This window comes from Pteronotus mesoamericanus, unplaced genomic scaffold, assembly GCF_021234165.1.
Source record: "Pteronotus mesoamericanus isolate MK-2021 breed Mesoamerican mustached bat unplaced genomic scaffold, CSHL_Meso_final contig_265, whole genome shotgun sequence".
NCBI classification, from domain to species: domain Eukaryota; kingdom Metazoa; phylum Chordata; class Mammalia; order Chiroptera; family Mormoopidae; genus Pteronotus; species Pteronotus mesoamericanus.
The window spans coordinates 913,110-932,917 of NW_026555113.1; the positions used below are offsets into that span (position 1 = coordinate 913,110).

General features: G+C 60.3%; 1 protein-coding gene across 3 annotated transcripts in view; it reads left to right on the plus strand.

Annotated features, from left to right (window-relative positions):
• DPP6 (dipeptidyl peptidase like 6) overlaps positions 1-19,808 on the plus strand; it is a 484,609-nt gene that overhangs the window by 413,114 nt on the left and 51,687 nt on the right. For all 3 annotated transcript variants that reach the window (XM_054574779.1, XM_054574777.1, XM_054574778.1), the window contains exon 8: positions 7,551-7,671. In XM_054574779.1, coding sequence (XP_054430754.1) covers positions 7,551-7,671 — 121 coding nt within the window. The remainder of the gene's footprint in view (positions 1-7,550; positions 7,672-19,808) is intronic.

Consider the following 19,808-nt stretch of genomic DNA (forward strand, 5'->3'; position numbering starts at 1 on the left):
CCGAGATCCTTCAGGGCTTTGAGAGTTTGGGTTCTCCAACGTCTACATCCTGTGATTCAGGAGGAACTGCAGGTTGGAAGGAGGCGCGCTCGCCTGTGGATTCAGGGTCCAGCTGAAAGCTCATTAACTCGCCCTCCCTCCCCCTCTCTCGGGCCGGGTGGGTGAAGGGTGGCACTTCTGTTCAAGAACTCTCATCTCTCCTCTTGTTTTTCTCCTCACGGCTTGTCCACCTCTCAGGGGGTCTCTTTTGAGGATTCGAGGTGCTAACTTGGCTCCTGAGTTTTGTAAGGCAGTCGCTCCTCAGCGGGTGGGGGTGCAGCGGAGCTTGTGGGGGCTGGCAGCTGGTTCCCACCCAGCGAGGAGTGCCCCTCCCCTTGGTGTCTGTCCCGCCAGGACCCTCCAAGTCAGGTTTCCCCGACACCAGGTGACCTTCCGCAGCTGAAAGCCTCCTGACAGGATAAGGCCCTTTAAGACTTGGCCTTCTTAATGAACATTTTTATTTGGCTAAAATTTGGGAGGGCACTGATTTTTCAGAAGTACTAATGCCCAAGGCAGCAGAAGTTTTGGCTGCTCATTGAACTCTTTGATCCCGTGCTCCCTGCTGAGCCCAAAGATGTCCTTCCTCGCTCAGCCCCGCCAGCCAGGCCAATGGGGAGGTCATCCCCAATTCCCATTTTGGGGGCCAGGCTCACTTTAGATATTTGATGTCTTTTTATTTTGGGTTGATTTTTTTTTTCCACCGTAAAAATAGTACAGAACATAGAAAGTAAAAAACACAGAAAATAGGAAACCTCTAAGGACGATGCCAGCACACCCAGGGTGCAGAGACGGTTGCTGCTCACGTTCTAGTGGGCCCTTTGTTATAGTCATAACAGTGAGTTTCCGATCCCAGCCTTCTCGCGTGCTATGATGCGATTCACATTTTATGCAGTTAAATTCTTGTGACACATATACTCTTTTAATGGCTACATAATATTTTGTTGACTGGATTTACAAAAACTTAACTCACCATTTTCCTGTCGGACATCTAGACTATTTATAATATTCCTCCTTTGGCCCTACAATGTTCTGGATGTGGAAGTACTGAGCCAAAAAATATTAACACTTCTTCAAGGTTCTTGATACACACCTACAGAGTGTTGTCTGTCTTTAATTGCTCATTCTTATGGCTTCCTCACTGGCACCAGGCTTTATCAGTTCAAATATACATATATATATTTGTAATTCTATGATTAAAAATTGTTCGCTGATGTAATTGAATTGCCGAGTTACTTAAATCAGCATAAACTTAATTACATCCCACGGTTGATTAAATTAACATGTATTTAACAGTACATCTATTCTTTTCCATGAATTAATACCCATGATATTTTTCTCGTGAATTACCTGGTTTTATTCCTGGTCCGCTGCCCTTGTATTGTCTTGGTGTGTAAATGGTCGGGAAGGAGAGGCTGCTGAGGGGCCAGCGGAAAGGCAGCAGGAAGGACCTCGGAGCGTGCCGGCCTGGGCCGGAGCCAGCCCAGGCCGCAGGCCTCCCAGCTGGGCGCGCGCTAATGAACAGCCGCCAGCTCAGGAGAGGAAGAGCCGGAGGAAGCAGAAGCTTCAAAGACCTGGAATAATCTACAGACCAGATGATGAGCCCCCAGTGGCTGCAGAGAAGGTGGCTGTTTAACCTGTCCCCTTGGAGATGGACAGAGTCTGAGGCCCGTCCTCACCCCGAATATCACAGGCAAAGCGTCGGGGCAGCACAAGCTGGCGTTGCCCCGGAAGGGCGGTTCCGGCTTTTATAAACCCTCGGGCGGAGCAGCGTGACACGTCAAATACCTGGTGTGATTCGGGGATCCCGGCACGAAAACCTGCGGCCGGCGGCAAGCCTGCCTTGCTGGGAGCCCGAGGCCGTTCTGGTTGGGACCGCACACAGAGATGCGCGGGAACTTCCGCTGGACCGGACCCCAGGGAAGTGGGCTCCGCAGCTGGTGGCTGCTGCGACGCTCGCACGGGGCAGAGCGGGCGGGGAGGTCTTGCTTGCCCAGCGAGCAAACATTCTGAAATGTTTTGAAAGTGCAGCCCTGGCCGGTGCGGCTCAGTGGATTGAGTCCGGCCTGCGAACTAGAGGGTCGCTGGTTCAATTCCCAGTCAGGGCACACGCGTGGGTTGCGGGCCAGGTCCCCAGCGGGAGGCATGTGAGAGGCAGCTCCACATGGATGTTTCCCTCCCTGTCTTTCCTCTCCCCCTCCCTTCTTCTCTCTCTAAAAATAAATAAATGAAATCTTTTTGAAAAAGAAAGAAAGCAAGCCCACAGACACCATGCTGAGCAGCAGCTCTACGCAAAAGAATACAGGCGGGCAGAGTTTGCGGGTGGAGCAGGCCCCGGTGCGCCTGTCCTGGGTGGTGATTCCACGCAGCGGCCACCCAACTGCCACGCAGCGGCCGCCTGCTCCCGGTCCTTTGCCACGTGGCAGCTGAGCCGGCAGGACCCCCAGAGGTGGGCGTGAACCCCATCCCTCCCTGTGACTCTCCAGAGCCACACACACAGCTCCCTGGACCCTCAGGAAGTGTGGGTGGCAGGAGCCACATCCTCGGGGGAGTCACAGCCGTGGCCCCTAAAAGTCTCAAAGTTCTGAGTGCAGAAGGGGTTTTTTTATGGCCCACAGTTGGACATTTTAACCAGCTGTCATGTGCCCTGCGGACGGAACCATTTGAGGGGCCGGAGGTGACGTTGATGTTATGCCTTGAGCCTCGAAAGGAAAGCCGCATAGAGATACAAACATGACCAGCGCCAGCCTCCCGAGGACATAGCGACCTGTCCCGGAAGCGCTTTGCTTCTTCACCTGTCTCCTAAGAGATACAGTGACCAGGTTGCAAGACTGAGTGACAGAATTTCCGTGTGCCGGTGACGTTCCCTTTGTGCGTCCTGTTCCGGCAACGTGCATTAGCTCCGTGTCCCGGGGGCGTCCACCCTGCGGCCCGCAGGCCACGTGCGGCCCAGGGTGGCTGTGAATGCGCCCAACACAAAATCGTAAATGCACTTAAAGCAGTAGGAGACTTTTTTGTGATTATGTGTCACAGTGTATTTAACGTGTGGCCCAAGACAACTCTTCCTCTTCCAGTGTGGCCCCGAGACACCAAATGGGGTGCACACCCCGGGCGTCTTTCCTGTGGGGTTAGGAGGGCCTAGAACACGCGTCCTCCGGTTTGCCTCAGCAGCACGTAACTTCTGATGGCAGCGGGACCGTGGTCGGCGACAGGCTCCTCCGCGATCATCCAGGACATTCCAGGGGCCGCCGTTTCAATGCCATCGCGTGCGATACGCAACAGGATCTTTTATTCTTATTTGCTGTGGAAGTGTGAGTCCAGTGGTCCCTCCCTTGGTCAGGACATGGGTAGTTCAAGAGAGGCAGCCGCCAACAAGGGAGAGGCGGTAATAAATAGTGCCTGCCACCAAGAAGTGTCCCAAGATCAGGGAAGGCAGGGACCCAGGATCATGTGATAGTTGAGGTTTTTAATTGGCACACAAAGACTCTGTTTTCTCCTCGATAGCCACATGCTGGGTTCAGGATGAACGTTCCGTTTCCCCTTCCTGTTCAGCAGCTCTCCTACTGAAGATGAATGTGCTAATAGCACCACTAATTCATTAGCTAAAGGTCATTTCCTGAGCTAAATATTCATGAGGCTTTTCGGTGCAAGGATGGCCCCGGGCAGAGGGGATCTGAGTGATCGACCAGCCGCGTCCCTCACGTCCGGAGGAGGACGTGAGTGCGGCCAGGCCCGGGCGCTTGCTCAAAGCCGGGCAGGCAGCCGGTGGCCGCAACGAGAATTCCGGTGTCCGCTTCCAGCCCCGGGTCCCTTCTGTGCCCCTGTTCCGCCCCGAGCCGCGTGGCTCACGTCCCTCAGGCGCCGAGCTCTTCGGTGGGCTTCCCGCGTGGCCTTGATTTTCCAGAACGTGACGCGGAGTTGCCCCACGGATGGTCACTGTCCCCTCCCTGGTTCCTGAGAGGAGGCGCTCCCTCTCTGCCGGGCGTGCCTCTCGAGCTTTACGGTGCCCGCCTGTGAACCTGTGGCTGCGTGTTCTTCCCGTCCTCTGCTTTCAGCCAGGTCTAGGAATACGGAGGGCATAAATAAAATCAGCCCTTCACACACACACACACACACACACACACACACACACACAGAGCGCAATTGCTGCTGAGTGAGTTACCTGCAGTGGTAGTAGCTTTTCAGAAAAGTCGAAGAAAGCCTCAGTTAGTGGAAACCCAGCTACCTCATCCATTAAATACTGGTGTAGCGCGTCTCTGTTCCAGTTACACAGAGAAGAGCGAGACTAACACTCACACGCGGCACCAAGGGAAGGGGCCGTGTGGGGCTGCTCTAGATGTAGGCTGACACCCTTCTTCGACTAGGGCGCCGCCATCCTGGGCAAGAGGAGTACAGAGTTGCGTTGGTCATCTTAGGCGGGACAAGGTCCTCCGTCAACAAGCATTTCAGGCTGTGTTCGCCATTCTAATTCACAAGTCAGGAAAGTAGGTCCCCAATGAAGACTGCAATAGAAAAAGATCTTTTCCTTGAGTAGATCATTAACCCAGAAAGTCTATTTAACTGAAAGTTCGCATCCCTCCCGAGAATCCCAATTCATTGAACTTCCACCGAATGTACTCTATCCGTGCGTGTATGACCGTATTCCGTCGAGCGGCTCTTGAAGAATCAGGCTCGTGAAAATGGGGCGTGTTTTGTAAGAACGGTGGAGTAGACCTCGCTGCGTAGTCCCGGAGCATTGGGTTGGCAGCGCGTGAGTGTCGCGTGGCGTCGGCGGGCGGCTCGGGGCCGGGGCACCCTGACACGGCTCTCGGCGCGTGCTGCCCCCGCCCCCGATAGCAAGGAGACGAGACCGATGACCGCGCCCGGAAGCGAGGGACAGCGCTGGTCCTGGAGGATCGGGGAAACGTGAAATAAGCCAGTCGGAGAAAACCCTCATAGGCACACACAACAGTGTGGCGATTGCCAGAGGGAAGGGGGCTGGTGGGCAGGAGGGGGCCGGGGGTGGAAGGAGACCACTTCGGGGGGTGAACACACAACGCAGTGTGCAGGTGATGGGTCGCAGAATCGTACACCTGAAACCTATATCATTTTATTAACCAACGTCACCCCAGTAAAAGAAAAGGCCACAGCAGGGAAGGAGCCTCGCATCCTAGGCCAGTGGGACAAGGGACGGGGCCGTGCCTGGTCTGATCCAGACGCCACCGGCCACCCCTGGGCAGGGGAAGAGCCCCAGCAAGACCCGGACGCTGCAGCACCTGTGTGCCCCGCGGGGGCGAACGATGGAAAACCCAGCCGCTCGCCCCAAGATCGGACCTTGCCAAGGCCCAGCACCCCCGGAGTCCTGCCCTCCAGGGCTTGGCATTGTGCAGCCCCCAAAAGCACGCAGTAGCTTCCCGCACCTTCTGTTCAGCTATCTCGACCGAACATCCAAAGGAAACCGTAAAACCGCGTCACAGCAAATGCATTCCTAATAGCGTGCGGCTTTTCACTTCCTTCCATTACAAATAAAGCCAAGGTGAGGCAGGGTTTCGCGTCTGTCACGGCACGCTTTACTTTCTCATTATATTAATTGCCGCCGCCTCATTGGATTCCAAAATTTATTACAGGCTTAGAGCGCATAAAAGAAGTTAAAGTTGTGTAATACATCTCACCCTTAGGCGAACTCATAAGAACCGCTACTAAAATTAAATCAGGAGGTATCCTCGTGTCTGGAAGATGGCCAGCTCGCTCCTGGCTGCCGTGAATTCTTTATGCTCCGGGGGCCTGAGCCGAACACGGATACTGGTGGTCCCTCAGGTCCACCGCGCCCGCAGACCATCTGGGGAAACTGCCTTCTTTGCATCTTCAGTAGAAAATGTCGATATGCCCACCCTTCCTTGGCCTGTGCAAACCGCCCGCCCCCGGGATGTGGGGGAAGGGGAGCCTTCAAGCTCTGTGGGCGGGAATGCAGGCTGGTGCAGCCACAGCGGAAGGCAGAATGGCCGCTCCTCCCAAAACTGAAAATGGATCTGCCCGTAGGACCCCGCGATGCCACTTCTGGGACTGTGTCTGAAGGAACCCGAAACACTGATTCCGAAGAACATGAGCACCCCTAGGTGCACTGCAGCATCATAGACAGTTGCCAAGATCTGGAAGCAGCCCACGCTCCCATCGTCAGATGAGAGGATAAAAAAGCGGTAATGTATTTACAAAGCGGAATACTACGCAGCTGCAAAAAAGAAGGAAACGTTACCTTTTGCAACAGCGTGGCTGGAACCAGAGACTACTGTGCTAAGCGGAAGAAGCCAGGCAGAGGACGACAAGTACCATGTGGCCTCGCTCCCCGCCCCTACCAGGCGGCGAGCTGCCTGCTGTCCTGGCTGGCGGTCCAGCTCTGCCGCCTGAGGACAGAGACTGACTCGTGCCCGGTCCTCCCTCCAGGGACTCGCGGCTCACCCACCGGCGCCCCTTCCCAAGCCGCTGGCAAGGGCTCCCTGCCGCTCCTGGAGCCCGACACGCCCCGCCTCCCACTCCAGCCGCTCCTCTTCACCCCCCACCCCTGGGGCGGGCAGCCCCGCCTCCACTCCTCCCTCCAGCCACTCCTTCCCAGCCCCTCCCTCCGCCCTGCCCCTCTTTCAGCTCCCAGCTTAGAAACCGCTTTCTTGGAACTCTGACACCTGCTGCAGCGCGGAGGCGCCTGGAGGACGGGCAGAAAAGAGCCCGTCACGGAAGGACAGGGCTGTGTGGTGGTTCCACTTACAGGAGGTCCCTGCAGTCGTGGCATTGGAAGAGACAGAGAGCAGAGTGGCGGTTGCCAGGAGCTGGGGTGGCAGGTTGGGGGGTGAGTGTCCTATGGGGACAGGGTCGCATTCGGCACGGGGACCGAGGTCTGGGGGCAGCAGTGCGAACCGTGTACTTAGAAGTGGTTCCGGCGATAGGTTTTGCGTCACATCTGTTTCCACACAATGAAACAGCTTTTCCCCGGCGCTCGCTCGGGGAAGCCCTCGGCCTACGGTAGAGAGACCTGGTTCACATTCCCCGAGTCCCGCCCATCCCCGCGGGGACGGTCTCCTGTTCGTTTGTCTTCTTTGCAAGTCGAGTGACAGCGTGTGGCGTGCCGCACCTCACCTGTCCCCGTGCACAGAACAGGTGCCGCTAAGTTGATTTTAATGATATTAAATGGGTAAATCTCAGATTTTTGGTTTCCCAGCCCACCCGAAGTAATTGCTCTGTGTGAATAGGATCGCTAAGAGTCGATGCACTTCGATGTCCAAGTACTCAAAACTGCAGTCCCGGGAAATGAAGCCATGGGGGGATCCATGTGGAGTTCGACGTGGGGTTTGAGCCTCCGACTAACCTGAAATGTGGGTCCTAGCTGCTGGGGGTGAGCCCACAGGATCCCGAGGCGGCCTTTGTCCTGTCAAGTTCGCACACGCGGAGAACGCAAAGCCCGTGGCTGGCTGGGGACTTGGAAGAGCACCCCGCCGAGAGCCACCTTCTCGGTTAACACTGCCTGTTTTCTCTTCCCAAACCAGATATTCATCTTTGAAAACAACATCTACTACTGCGCCCACGTCGGGAAGCAGGCCATCCGCGTGGTCTCGACCGGCAAGGAGGGCGTCATTTACAACGGCCTCAGCGACTGGCTGTACGAAGGTGAGGCGCGCCGGGGGCCGGGGGCCGGGGCCGGGGGCCGGGGCCGGGGCCGAGTAGTCGCTGTGGCCGCCGCCGCCCCTGCTGGGTTACGGTGGTGGTTGTCTTTTCCTTTCACTTGCACTATAAACTCAACTCCAGCTTCCTGAGGTTCTGCTAAGTTAAAAAGATACCGTCGAAGCCTCGGGGAGCATCACGTGGTCTGACGTGCTGGGCGCGCACCTGGCCGCAGGTGCGTGGGGCTCTCCGGGGCAAGCCCTTCCACTCGAGGGCAGGGGCGCTGTCCTGGGAGGGCAGGGAGCAGGAGGTGGCTTCTGGGGGCACTAGACTAGGCACAGGTATGTGACTCTCGCTCTAACAGGCAGACTGCCCTGTTCTGGGCTGAGGTGGGAGAGCCGGAAGGGAAGCCATAGGTTAAAGCTCCCGAAGGAGCCAACCTGAACAGTCGCTGTCCCAGGTCCTTGCCTTGTTGGACATTTCCTACCCCCTGCCCCTGTGTCCCTGGGTGCCAAAGGACCCCGGCTGTGGGCACTGGTAAATAATCAGACACCCGAGCGAGGGGCCACGTTCTTAACATTTCTAAGCCACCTCGATGCTGATGAGACTGCCCCTGTCACCTGTGTTGGCTGCTCGGTGCCAGGCTCCAGGCTGAGCACCGCGTTGCTCTCTCCTCCTGGGACCCTCCGTCTCGGTCTGTTGATAACAGGCCAATGATGCTGCCACAGGGCGCCGCAGGCCGGGCGGCCTGAGCAACACAGGCAGCAACGCCTCACCGTCCTGCCGGCTGCTAGTCCGAGGCCAGGGGGTCGGCGGTCAGGGTCCGGTCAGCACCGCCTCCCGGCTGCAGGCTCCGGGCCCGCACACGGCGGGGACAGAGAGAGCACTCGCCCCGGTCTCCACGCCCCGTTGGGGGTGCTCTCCTCCCGCCTCCAAAGGCGCCGCCCCGTAACACCGTCCCCGCGGCCTCAGTGCTGGCCTTCAGTCTCTCCCAGCCTCATGACAACGTTCTGAGAGGTGACCACCGCCGCCACGTGGCGGCAGAGGCACCGTGAGGTCGCGTCGTCGGCCCACGCTCCCACACGGTTCGGGCGCATGTCTCAGGGACCGGCATCGTTCAAGTCCTGGGCCACGCCCTTCCCAGGGACCCCGACGTGAGCCTGCCGGCCTGTGTGCCCTGCCGGCAACTGCACGGTCACCGAGCCGGCCTGGGCTGAGGGCAGCGGGGGGCGGGGGTGACGCTCTGGGCGTCATCAGCCCCGAAAGTGTCCGCTGTCCCCGCGCTGTGCGTCCCGCAGGCCGGGCGCCTCCTTCCTGCGGCCCCTGAGCATCACGTCCCATGGGGAGGTCGCTGAAGACGCCGAGGCGCGACGTCCCCAGACGGGCCCACTCGTGTCAATAACCAGAACGGAAGTCATACGCCACGGAGTGCACACCTCTGCGGACACGACCGCAGGAGCGTGACCCATGAGGGCGCTGCGTGGTCCCGTCAGACGCAGGACAGCCGTGAGCCCGGCACGTTCCCCGAGCGCCTCTCCCGTCAGCCCGCCCGCGCCCCAGGCCACCCCGTCCTGACTTTTGTGGGGCTGGCCTCCCAGCCGACACGCCGGCGCCTTCGAGGGTCGCCCCTCGGGGCCGGTCCCCTGGGAGCCCGGTATTTGCCCTGAGGTGGCCACTGCGGCTCATTGCGTCCAGGGTCGCCTTCTGGGCCCCAGCAGGTTCCACCTTGAGGCTTTATTGTCACGCAATCCTTGGCCCCTCACGAGGGCGTCCCTGGTCGCTGGAATAAAGGGGACACGGACCGACACCACGGTGGCCGCGCCACGCCGGGAGCGGCGGACCCCGAGCGCCAGGGCCGTCAGTGGCAGCGCCCCCCCGAGCGCCCCACAGAGCAAGGGCCCGGGGGTCCCGGCCGCAAGACCCCGGCCCGTGCTGGGACGGGTCTCCTTTAAAAATTCATAAGCGAGAGGTTTAAAGTGTCTTCTCAGTATCTCCCTCATAAAACACGAAGCTCATGGCTTTGCAATTCAAGTTAAGCGTTTGCTGCAGCACAGATCCATTGAGAGGGAATCGCTCTGGGACGCACGTACACGAAACTGCGTGGGTGTGAGCCAGCGCCCCCACCGGTTGGCACCCGTCGCGGCCGACGTGGCTGCTTAATCGACTTAGTGCCGTTTCCCCGGAAAGCCCTGCGCCCGGCGCCCAGATTTCTGCGGCTGGGAGCCCTGGGGAACCGTGGTTCCTTCTTTAATAACGGCAAGGTAGACGTCACAGATGGCCTGTTTCTAGTCTGCGACGTAGTGGCCTTTCCAGACACTCCCTTTGAAAGAGAAAAAGGGAAAGGGAAGAAAAAAACACCGGGATGAAGACCACCCTGGCAGCGCCCGCGCCCAGGGCCTGGCTCGCTGCGCGGGGTTCCTCGGAGCGGAATCGCAGCGTCGGAAACGGGAAGCGCCGCCGCTGCAGCGAAACGCCCTCTTGATTTGTTTCCCAAAAAGGATCTTCAACGACTGACCGTCTTGGAGGGCTGAGGGCCGAGGGAGAGCAGGGGAAGGGTGTGCAGGGCCGCCCGAGTCTCCGCCCCGTGGCCAGGTCCACGCGAAGGGAAATCCTCCCCCGTTATAACCGAGGCCACCAGCACCACCCGCAGCAACGCAGCCCGGACACTGGCGGCAGCCCCAGGCCGCGCGTCCCCGGTCTCCCCGGCGCCTGGCGACCGCACGCTGACTTTGACAAGCAAAAGGCGCAACTGCGTTGCCGCCCTCTGGGCCGACGTCCAGCCGTTACATTGAATGTTGATTTTAACATCAGATCGAAGGCTGCTCAGTAGGGTCCTACCGCTGCCTTAAGGTTTTCCAGAAACGAAAATGAAGACGTCGCTAGAGGTCTTTTGAGAACCCTGAGGATCCTGCCAAGAAGGGGCACACCCTTCCACGCGGTAGCGCCTACGCAAGGCTCCCAGTCCGTGGGCGCGCGGGCAGCAAGGGGCGACGGCCCGAGGTTTCACGGAAGGGGCTTGGTTACCGGGCTCACAGAGTTGGTTGTAGCTTCCCGGTGCGGCCGTTGGTTTGCATTCTCTCCGTCACTGTCCTACCCGTGAGGAACAGTGGGACAGCACAGAATTTTGGGCCTAGAAGCTTCTAATAACAAGACTGTCGTTAAATGCTTCGGCTGGACCACGAGACCGCCGTACCTCCCTTGCCGGAGCAGTGAGGCGCATAGTCCACAATACACATTGTCACCCAGGGATGTGTTGTTGCAGCCGGACACTGCTGGGGTCCCTTGAGAAGCGTGTCCTTTCCTGAGCACACGCAGCTCCCCACCTCCCCACCCGCTGAGAGGACGGCGCCGGAGGGTGGAGGCTGGAATCCTCAGGAGCGTAGACGGTGGCTCGAAACCTGTTTATTCAGTACCTGGTTCGGTGCAGAGGCAACCCCGGGGCCGACCTCCGGCCGGAACTAGTCCAGAGACGAGAGCTGCTTGGAATGGCGATGGGACCCAGGGCCGCTGCTCGGCCGGGCGGCCTGGCCCGTGGACGTCGGCGGCGGCGATGGTGACCCAGGCTTCTGGGCTCGCGGCTGCAGGGTCCACTGTTGAGGAAGCGACACTGGATATCCCACACCTGGGCGGCGTGCCCACAAACAACAGGCCCTGAGTCTGGGGACCCCGGTGGCAGAGGGGTTGACCACAGTGACAGGCGGGGGGCCCTCAGAGTCGGCGAGGAGGTTGCGGATCAGCCCCAGAGGGCAGCCCGAGGCCCGGGCAGCCCAGCGGCCAGTGGGGCTGGAATCACGCAGCTGGACACCCTGCGGGGCGTCCTGGGTGGGGGGCGCCCCGCCTGCCCAGCACGGGGCTGTCGGCGACCACCGCAAGCGGGAATGCATGTCCCCCGCGTTGGACCGCCTGCGTGACAACCAGGGCAGGGTCGTTAAGAGTAGAAGGTCTGTCTGTCGCTTTTTATCACTGCAAACTCTTGTTACACTTAACCTGAGAGCCGCGGTCAGAAGCACCAGCCCACGGAGGGTTGACAGATGTCCCCCACCGCGTTGCCCCCGGGTCCCTTCTTCTTGGCATCTCCCTGGAGTCCGGCACCTGATGGGCAGGGTCCCCAATGAGACCCCCGAGGGCAGGGGGCGGCCCGAGGACCTCCCTGCCCCCCGGGGCCCGGCCGTCGTGCGGCTCGGGGACGGCTGGGCTCACACCCCGGGAGCTCGGGCTCGGGAGCCGAGTCTGCGTTTGAAAACCCAGAAGAGGCTTTGCTAGGACCTCAGAACGAAGCCTGGTTATTTTAATTCGCCACAAAGAGGTGGTCGGCCTGCACGTGTGAGTCCGAAATAAGAGAAATCGGGGGTGGGGGAATGTTCTCTGAGGGTCTGGGGAGAATTTCTGCTGGACCTGAGACATGTTTCTTACACTCCATCACCCAATCCTGAGTGAGTCGGAGCAACCGCAGGTGACGTCCGGCAGTTGCGTTTTTAAGGCTTTTAACTTACGCACCCGTGGTGAGATCCGGGCCAAGGCGTGGTCGTCTGGTGGGCGTGGGGCCTTCCTGAAATCCGAGTCCGTGCGTCTGAAACCTCAGAGTCCTTGAGGGGTCCGGTCCTTCCCAGCTGTGTTTCCTCAAAGCCCGCGGGGGCCCGCAGGCCCCGGAGCCGGGCGCCGGCTGCCTTGCAAACCCAGACGCTCCTCAACCTGGTTCCTCCCCTCTTGGGGCCCCTCGTTTCTTACCCTGGCCTGGGACCCTGGCCTGGAGGAACCGGGTCTGTCGGGTCCCTCCTTCCTCGCCAACCTTTTCACATTTCAATGCCAGGCCCTACCTGCACAGCGCCGCTGGCCGCGGCAGGGACTGCGGGGTCACGCAGGGACTTAATAACAAGGCATTTACTTTTCCTCACGTCGGCCTAGTGGGTGGGCTGGAGGAAAGGGCCCCCGCTGTGCCCCGGCGGCGATCTGGGGGGCACAGCGCCGGGGTGTCGCTTCATCGCCTCCCCCTTAAACACCCCTCCATGGGTGAGCCCTGGGACAGACTTCGCCTGGGGGCGCTGGCCTCCTGCTCTCCGCCCGCGCTGACACTCTCTGCTTCTCTCTCCTTTGCCCCCTTTCCCTTCCTTTCTCTGCAGTGTGTGCGCAGGGAGACCACCTGTGCTCTGGGCTGAGGGCAGCCCAGGGCGGGGGGTAGGGGGCAGTGCAAAGGCAGCTCAGCCTCTTCCTCACGTCTCAGCAGCCTAAACGTGGGACCAGGATGCTCACTCAGGCCTGGCGCTGCCTCTGTGAACCAGGGCCCGGGACGGGAAGATTGGGGAGCTCAGCTTCCGGCTCTCCGCACACCCGGGAAGGCCAAGGGGGCGCCGCTGGGCTGGGGTGTCCTGGCGTGACTCCCGCCCTGGCCGAGGTCACACGTGCAGCTCTGAGTCCGCCACCCAGAGCCCAGGCGCTGCTTCCGCAGCTCAGCACGCGAGCCCGCCCTCCCTGCGGCCGGCGACCCACCGGAGGCTGAGCAGGCTCGTGCGCCCCACACGCCACGGGCTCCCAGGCCCAGGAGCTGCTGCCGGCGCCCGAGGCAGAGGTGACCTGCCTGGCCTTGCAGCTCGCATCGCAGGAGGCTCCCCCTGCGCCCTGTTCTTGCAGGGACCCTGGAGCCAGGCACTTGTTCGATGGAAGGGAATCCGCACAGCTGTGCAGAGCGTTGGGGTTTTAAACGGATGTCCCTGCCAAGGTGCCCAGCCGGGGGTTGCGGGTCACTTCTGGGCGGAGGGAGGCTCCTCCCAGCCCTCAGGACAAGACCCCAGGCCTCCGGGAGGCTTAAGGGCCGGACGGGGGGCCCGGGGGGGGGGTGTGGTCCAAGCTTTGGGCGTCTCGGGGCCACACTGGAAGAAGAGCTGTCCTGGGCCACATGCTAAGTACATTGCGACATGTAATCACATACACACAAAAAAATCTCACAGTGTTTTAAGGGAGTTTACGATTTCGGGGTGGGCCACGTTCGCAGCCAGCCTGGGCCGCTTGCAGCTCGCGGGCCGCGGGTCGGACCCCCTGCGTCTAAGTCAGCTCCCTCTCCCCTCAACGCCTCGTCCTCTCTGGCTCTCCCCTGTGTGGGCCCCGCCTGTGCCAGTCCTGCTCTCCCTCCTCCCTTTCTCGCGTCACAAGGTTTCTTCTCTCTGGCCACTGGGCGGGTCCCCCCAGTCCCCATGCCCGCGCCTCTAGACAAGCAGGGGGCGTAGGCAGGCTGGATGCTGCCCTCTGGTGGCCGCATGCATGTGGGGCCGCAGGCTTCCCGCACTCAGGAGCCGGGAAGTCTCTGATGAAAATGAGCCACGTATCCCAGCACTGATTGGCCGGGGGCTGCGAGCATCACCGGGGAGCAGCTCCACGTGCCTCCGGCTGCACACGCGCGGGTTCTTTTTCAGCGCCACCCCTCCCCCCTCCTCACCCACCCGGTGTTCTCGGCCGCTCGGGTAAAATATGGAGCGGCAGGGAAAAGGCGGCAGGTGCAACCGAGAATAAATCAAATTTTCTGTATTTAGAAGGAGGCCGTTTATTTCTGAATGCAGACCTCTCAGGCGTGTTATTTACGTCCTTCTGCAATTTTTCCAGGACGTGACTTGTCGGGGTGCTTTGATTTCCTCCAGCAGGCACAGCACCGGGGCGTCGGGGGCAGCCACTTGTTAGCAGGCAGGAGCCACGGGGCCATCGCCTCAGGCGCGAGCCCTGGCCTGCCTTGCCGCTCTGTTTTGACGTGTCTTGCCTCGTTACGCAATGACAGTCGGCGGCACCGGTGTGACTCAGGCACAGGGAGCCGCCCGACGGCCGCGGGAGCTGCCGGACGGCCGTCGCGGGAAACCAGCCGCGGTCTGGGCTCCGGTGGCCGTGTCCTGGGAGCAGCCATGAACCAGGAGTCAGGAGGCCGAGCCTGGCTCTGCCCTCGGTCCTGGGCGTCCGGGTCAGTGGCCAGGGTCCTGGCGAAGGCCTCCAGGCCGCCGCTCTCACACCTGGCGGGGGGCGGGGGGGGTGCGCGACAAGGCACCGGGAGTCAGGGCACGGCTCCGGCACTTCCTGTGAGCACGTTTCCGGCCCCGCGGGGCCTCAGCTCCCGCCTCTGTAAAATGGGCCAACAGGGCCAGACACGGTGGGGCTCAGAGGGCGCCATGGTCCCAAAGTCGGGGCGCTGGCCGGCGAGGGTTGTGACTTGTGGAGCATTCGCCAGCTTGGAAAAGTCGGCAGAAGGTGTTCGCTCTGCGGGACCCCCCAGGAAGCTGCCTGAGGGGGGGTCCGGGCTCCGGGCTCTTCCAGGGTGTTCTGATTTGTTCTAATGTATTGTACTAGTGAGGACAAGGAGGCGGAGGGAGCGAGCCGCAAGCTGGCGGTGGCGTCCCTGTGCTCTGCTGACCTGTGGGGTCGTGTGTGAACCGAGGCCTGGAACTCGGCGCCGCGTCCCTCCCGCTTTGTCAAGGAGGAAGGCAGGAGGTGTCGCCTGGCGGTGGCCGGGGAGTAGAGAGGCCGCTGAAAGGGACACCCGGGTGTCCTGGAGACCAAGTAAACCAAGCGCCCAAGCAGAATGGGGGCTCCCTTATCCGCGCAGCCCAGAGCCCTCCCTCCCCGTCTCAACCCCCCAGAGAAACGTCCCCACTCTCTTGACACCAGGCGCCACCCCAGGAAGGGCATCCCAGGCGCCTGCCCAGAACCGCCCCCGGGGGCGTCCGGTGCAGGAGAGAAGGCCCGGCAAGCCCCGGGCCCTGCGGCCGTGCCCCCGCGCCGGCACCTGCCTGCCCGGCCGGGCCCGAGCTTCTGCCACCGCAGGCGCGGCAGCGCCAGGCGCCACTGCTTCCCTCTCACGGGTGAGGCGTGTGCGGGACACCGGCACCCCGCCCGTCAGGGCCCCGGCCGGAAAGGACCCGTCCGCCTGACGTGTCCCCCACCCCCGCCGGGCCGTGTCCCACCGCAGTCCAGCTCCTATCAGCCCCTCCGGGACGGGGACAGGGGGCTGGGCGCCCCTGAGAGCAGGTTGGCTGCACCCGGTGTATTTCCAGAGCCGGGGCTCTCACACCCTGGGTCACACCCGTCACCGGGCCGGTGCTGCCAAACAGGACGGGGCTGCGGGGACGGGGCGGCGTTCCGGGCGCGGGAGCCAGCGCTCTCCGCTCTCACGTGCCAACCTGGCACCCCCGGGGCCGCGCCCGCTGCACAGGGCACAGGGTGAGGCCCCGGGGGCAGGGAGGGGGGCAGTGTGTTTCTGGAACCTTCCGGCCTCGCCTCGCCCTCTGCCTCTCCCCTGCCCCAGCTTTCCTGCCCAGGTGGGCCAGCCTCGCAGTAGGAAGATAGAACGCATTTTATGGGGCGGGTTGCCCCCCTCCCGCGTACTCTTTAAATATTTGCATTTGGTGCTGCAGGCCCGGGAGAGGAGGGGGAGACTGGGGACGGGCTGGGACAGGGAGCGGGGACAAGGCAGTGGCCTGAGGGGTGGGACCGGACGGGGGAGGGGAGACGGACAACCCGCCGGTCCATGGCGCTAGTCCAGCTCCAGGGGATGGCCACAGGCCCCAGACACTCTGAGGACAGAGCCAGGGGGACGGCTGTCAGGCACGACTCAGGCTGCAGCTCGGGGAATGGCCCGGCTTTGATGTCTGTTTCTTCTGTGCCTCCGTCCGCGTCCCCCAAACAGTGTGGCCGTGCGTGGCCACGGGCGCCCCCTGCGGCCCGCCCCCCACGTCCCCCGTCCTTCACGCAGGATTGCGGGGCTGGCCCCTGCGGTCAGGATGGGTCTGCACAAGTCGGACAATAGGACGAACCAAAATTAACAATCTGGCACAGCCGAGAATAGAAACTGTTCCAAGGGTGGTTCACCATTTACAGTCAGTTAACCTTCCTCTTTAAAAAAACAAAAACAAAAACAAAACACCCCGCCGTGCCCCGGTGGCTCAGTTGGTTGGAGCGTCGTCCTGTGCACCGAAATGTTGCCAGTTTGATCCCCGGTCAGGGCGCATGTCTAGGTTGCAGGTTCGATCCCCAGTCAGGGCACATCTGGCAGCAACGAATCCCGGTTTCTCTCTCTCTCTACCCCCCCCCCTTTCCTCTCTCTCTAAAACCAATAAAAACAGAACCTCAGGTGAGAATTTAAAAAAACACCCTGAAGCCTCATTTCCCGTTCGATACGCATGGTTTCTGATACCCATTATTTTTAAAATATGTTTTCACTGACATTAAGGAATAATTGTGCAGAGCGGCTCCAGCCGATCACAGTGACGGCCGCGCCGCGAGGGTCCTCTGCTGAAAGCGCGTATTGTGGTGAACTTCGCTGTAATGCGTCCTAAGAGGAAATATTATTCCTATCATAAAATTTTAAAAAGAAAGCCAGGGTAGAAAGGAACTGTTACATCTCATTTTGAGGCCATCATTTTGCCTCCTGGTGAAAAATTCTAACTTTCAGAAGAGAACACAATAAAGTCAGCACTTTAAAAAAAGCAAAACAAAACAAAAAACCCTTACGGTGGTGTCTCTCACTCGATAGTTAAGTGGTTCTGCAATTAAAACTCCAATTTCAGAATCTCAGTCATTTTAACTTTCCCATGACTATTAACGGGATGATCAGCTTTGGCAAAATACCAGGCAGAAAATATAAGTGTCTAAGGAAATTAAAAGTCATGACAGGGTTGATAATACATTTTGCCTAAGACACTAAGCCCATCCCTGTGCAAATTATTAAATTAATACCAAGGTCAGAGTAGAATGGTGGATTTTTCCCTTTGTGGAAATTGGACCTGTTTCAGGGGCTGAATGGAAAGCTCTGTTTGGCCGGTTCCATGACTCAGGGGGGGCTACCTCCGGGCCGCTCGGCCCCGGGCCGCCGGACCCTGGGCCACGTGACCCCGGGCCGCTGGCGTGCAGAGGGTCGCAGGACAGGAGGGTCTGCTGTAGGCGCAGGTCCCCGTGGCCACGCCCACATCTCTCGCGGCAGCCACAGGCCCTGACGTCAGAGGCGGGCACTGGGGGCGTGGCAGACAGAGGTGAGCCAAGTAGAGGTGGGAAAAGACCAGAGATAAACATCGCCCCTCCGGGCATTTCTGTAGATCCAGCCCTTTCACGCAGTAGCTCTGCCTGCGAGCAAAGGATTTCACCTTTAATTTCCTCACGGGGGAGAAACGAAGAAAACAAGGGTGCCCTCCCGGGGTGGCCGTTTTCCAAAGGAAGGAGGCAGTTGCACCCGAACATGAACATTGTGCCTGTGAGTTGTTTTGGGTGTTTGTTGTTGTTGTTTTTTTTTAAGATTTTACTTATGTATTTTTAGAGGGGAAAGAGAGGGAGAGAGAAAGACGGGGAGAGAAACATCGATTGGTTGCCTCTCACATGACCTCAACCGGGGACCTGGCCTGCAACCCAGGCCTGGGCCCTGACCGGGAATCGAACGGGCGACCCTTTGGCCCGCAGGCCGGCGTTCAGTCCACCGGGCCACGCCAGCGGGGGCTGCCTGTGAGTTTTGATACGGGGGGCAGTGAGGCTGCTGCCCAGCCTGCGTGGAGAAAGGGGCCGCGGCGAAGGGCTTTGTGCGCCTTCGTTTTAGGCACCATTTTGCCTCCGGTCAGCCTTGCCCTCCGACTCGGCACGAGGGACGGCCAGTCATAGGAGGGGACAGGCAGGGAGGGACGGACCCAGGGCTGGCCGCAGGACCGATCCCGGAGTCGCCAGTGTCTCTGGCCCCCGCCCGAGCCTTGGGAAGCACACCACCCAAGCTGATCCGGCGACAGACCCCAAAGGGAGATGCTTCGGTGCAAATGAACCAGCGAACTCAGGAACGAACGAGAAGTGAGAGAACACTGCTGACTCGCTTACCTGCCCGGATGTGGAGCAGGTAAGCGGGAGGCATCGTCGGCATCACCGTAAGTTCTGGAAGCTTCCTGAAGCCCCCAAGGTGAAAACGAAGAGCCAAGATGAGGAAACCCACTGAAAGAGGGTCACATATAACGAGGAGCCTCAGAAGCCGGCATTCTTTCTCCCTCGATGTCTTACTATCCTGAACTAAACCTGAGCCAGAATCCAAGTGAACGGCTTGAAACAGTGGCCTCTGCATGTCTGGCAAGGCTGAGCAGGGGCATGTCCCCAGGTGACGCTGCCGTGGGCTGACACCTGAGCCTCTCCATTCGGCCCGGTCTCCCCCACGCATGGAGGGTGATCTCAAGGGGCAGCATCCCCAACAAGAGAGAGTCGGGGGGAGCCACACCACCTCCTGTGACCTTAGAAGTCGCATCACCTCCAGCACTTTCTGGTGGCTCCGGCTACTTCAAAGACGGCCCCGGGTCACGGGGAAGGGACACAGATGTCACCTGCTCATGGTGAGAGTGTCACCTCCTGGAAGAACCTGTGAGAGCAGAAGTACACCCAGGGCCCATTTTGGAAAATACAGCCTAGCACCCTCAGCAAGGTGTTGAGCTCAGTGGAGTACTTCATACTAAAGTGTAAATGACTTCCCGGGAAAAGAGAGCATGATAATCCAAAATTGTGTCAAGAGGTTTTTGTGGGTTCAGCTTCAGAAGATGTGTCGGTGGTTGTTTGTCTCCCCCAGGCCACTGGGTACCCTAAGATCTTCCCCAAAGTCGTTCACCTGGTGGTTTACTCGTGCACCAAGCTTGGCGATGCAGCCCAAAGACTGACCTTCCCTGAGGCCTCGGGAGAAACAGCGTCGCGCCTGGCCGAGCTCGCAGGTCTGGCCCTCCTGTGCACCTCCTGCTCTAAGCAATGGGTCAGCCGCCTCTGCAGCAATTAAAAGTCCCGAAGCCCCTGATGGTCTGCTTTCGGGGAGCAGCCGGCGCCGGGGCATTTCGCCTCTGAGAAACCGTGAGCCTCTGCCAAAAACCGCGTTCCCGACAGACCGCCCAGGCCCCGGACGGGCACGGAGCGGGAGCTGGCTGCCCCGGCGCTGAACCGCCGCCGCCGACAGGGGCCACGAGTCCAGGGCAGAAGAGCAGGCGACAGGGGAATGAGAACTCTGAGTCTTGTCAGCCGGCATCAGCGCGCCCGTGACCTCTGACCACTCAGGTGGCCCCGCGCCCCCGCAGCCCCAGCGGACACAGCTGGCGGTGGTGTGTGCGTGGCGGGACCCTCACGCGCGGACTCGGCCTGCGTGCCCCTGACCGGGGGAGGCTCGCCCAGGG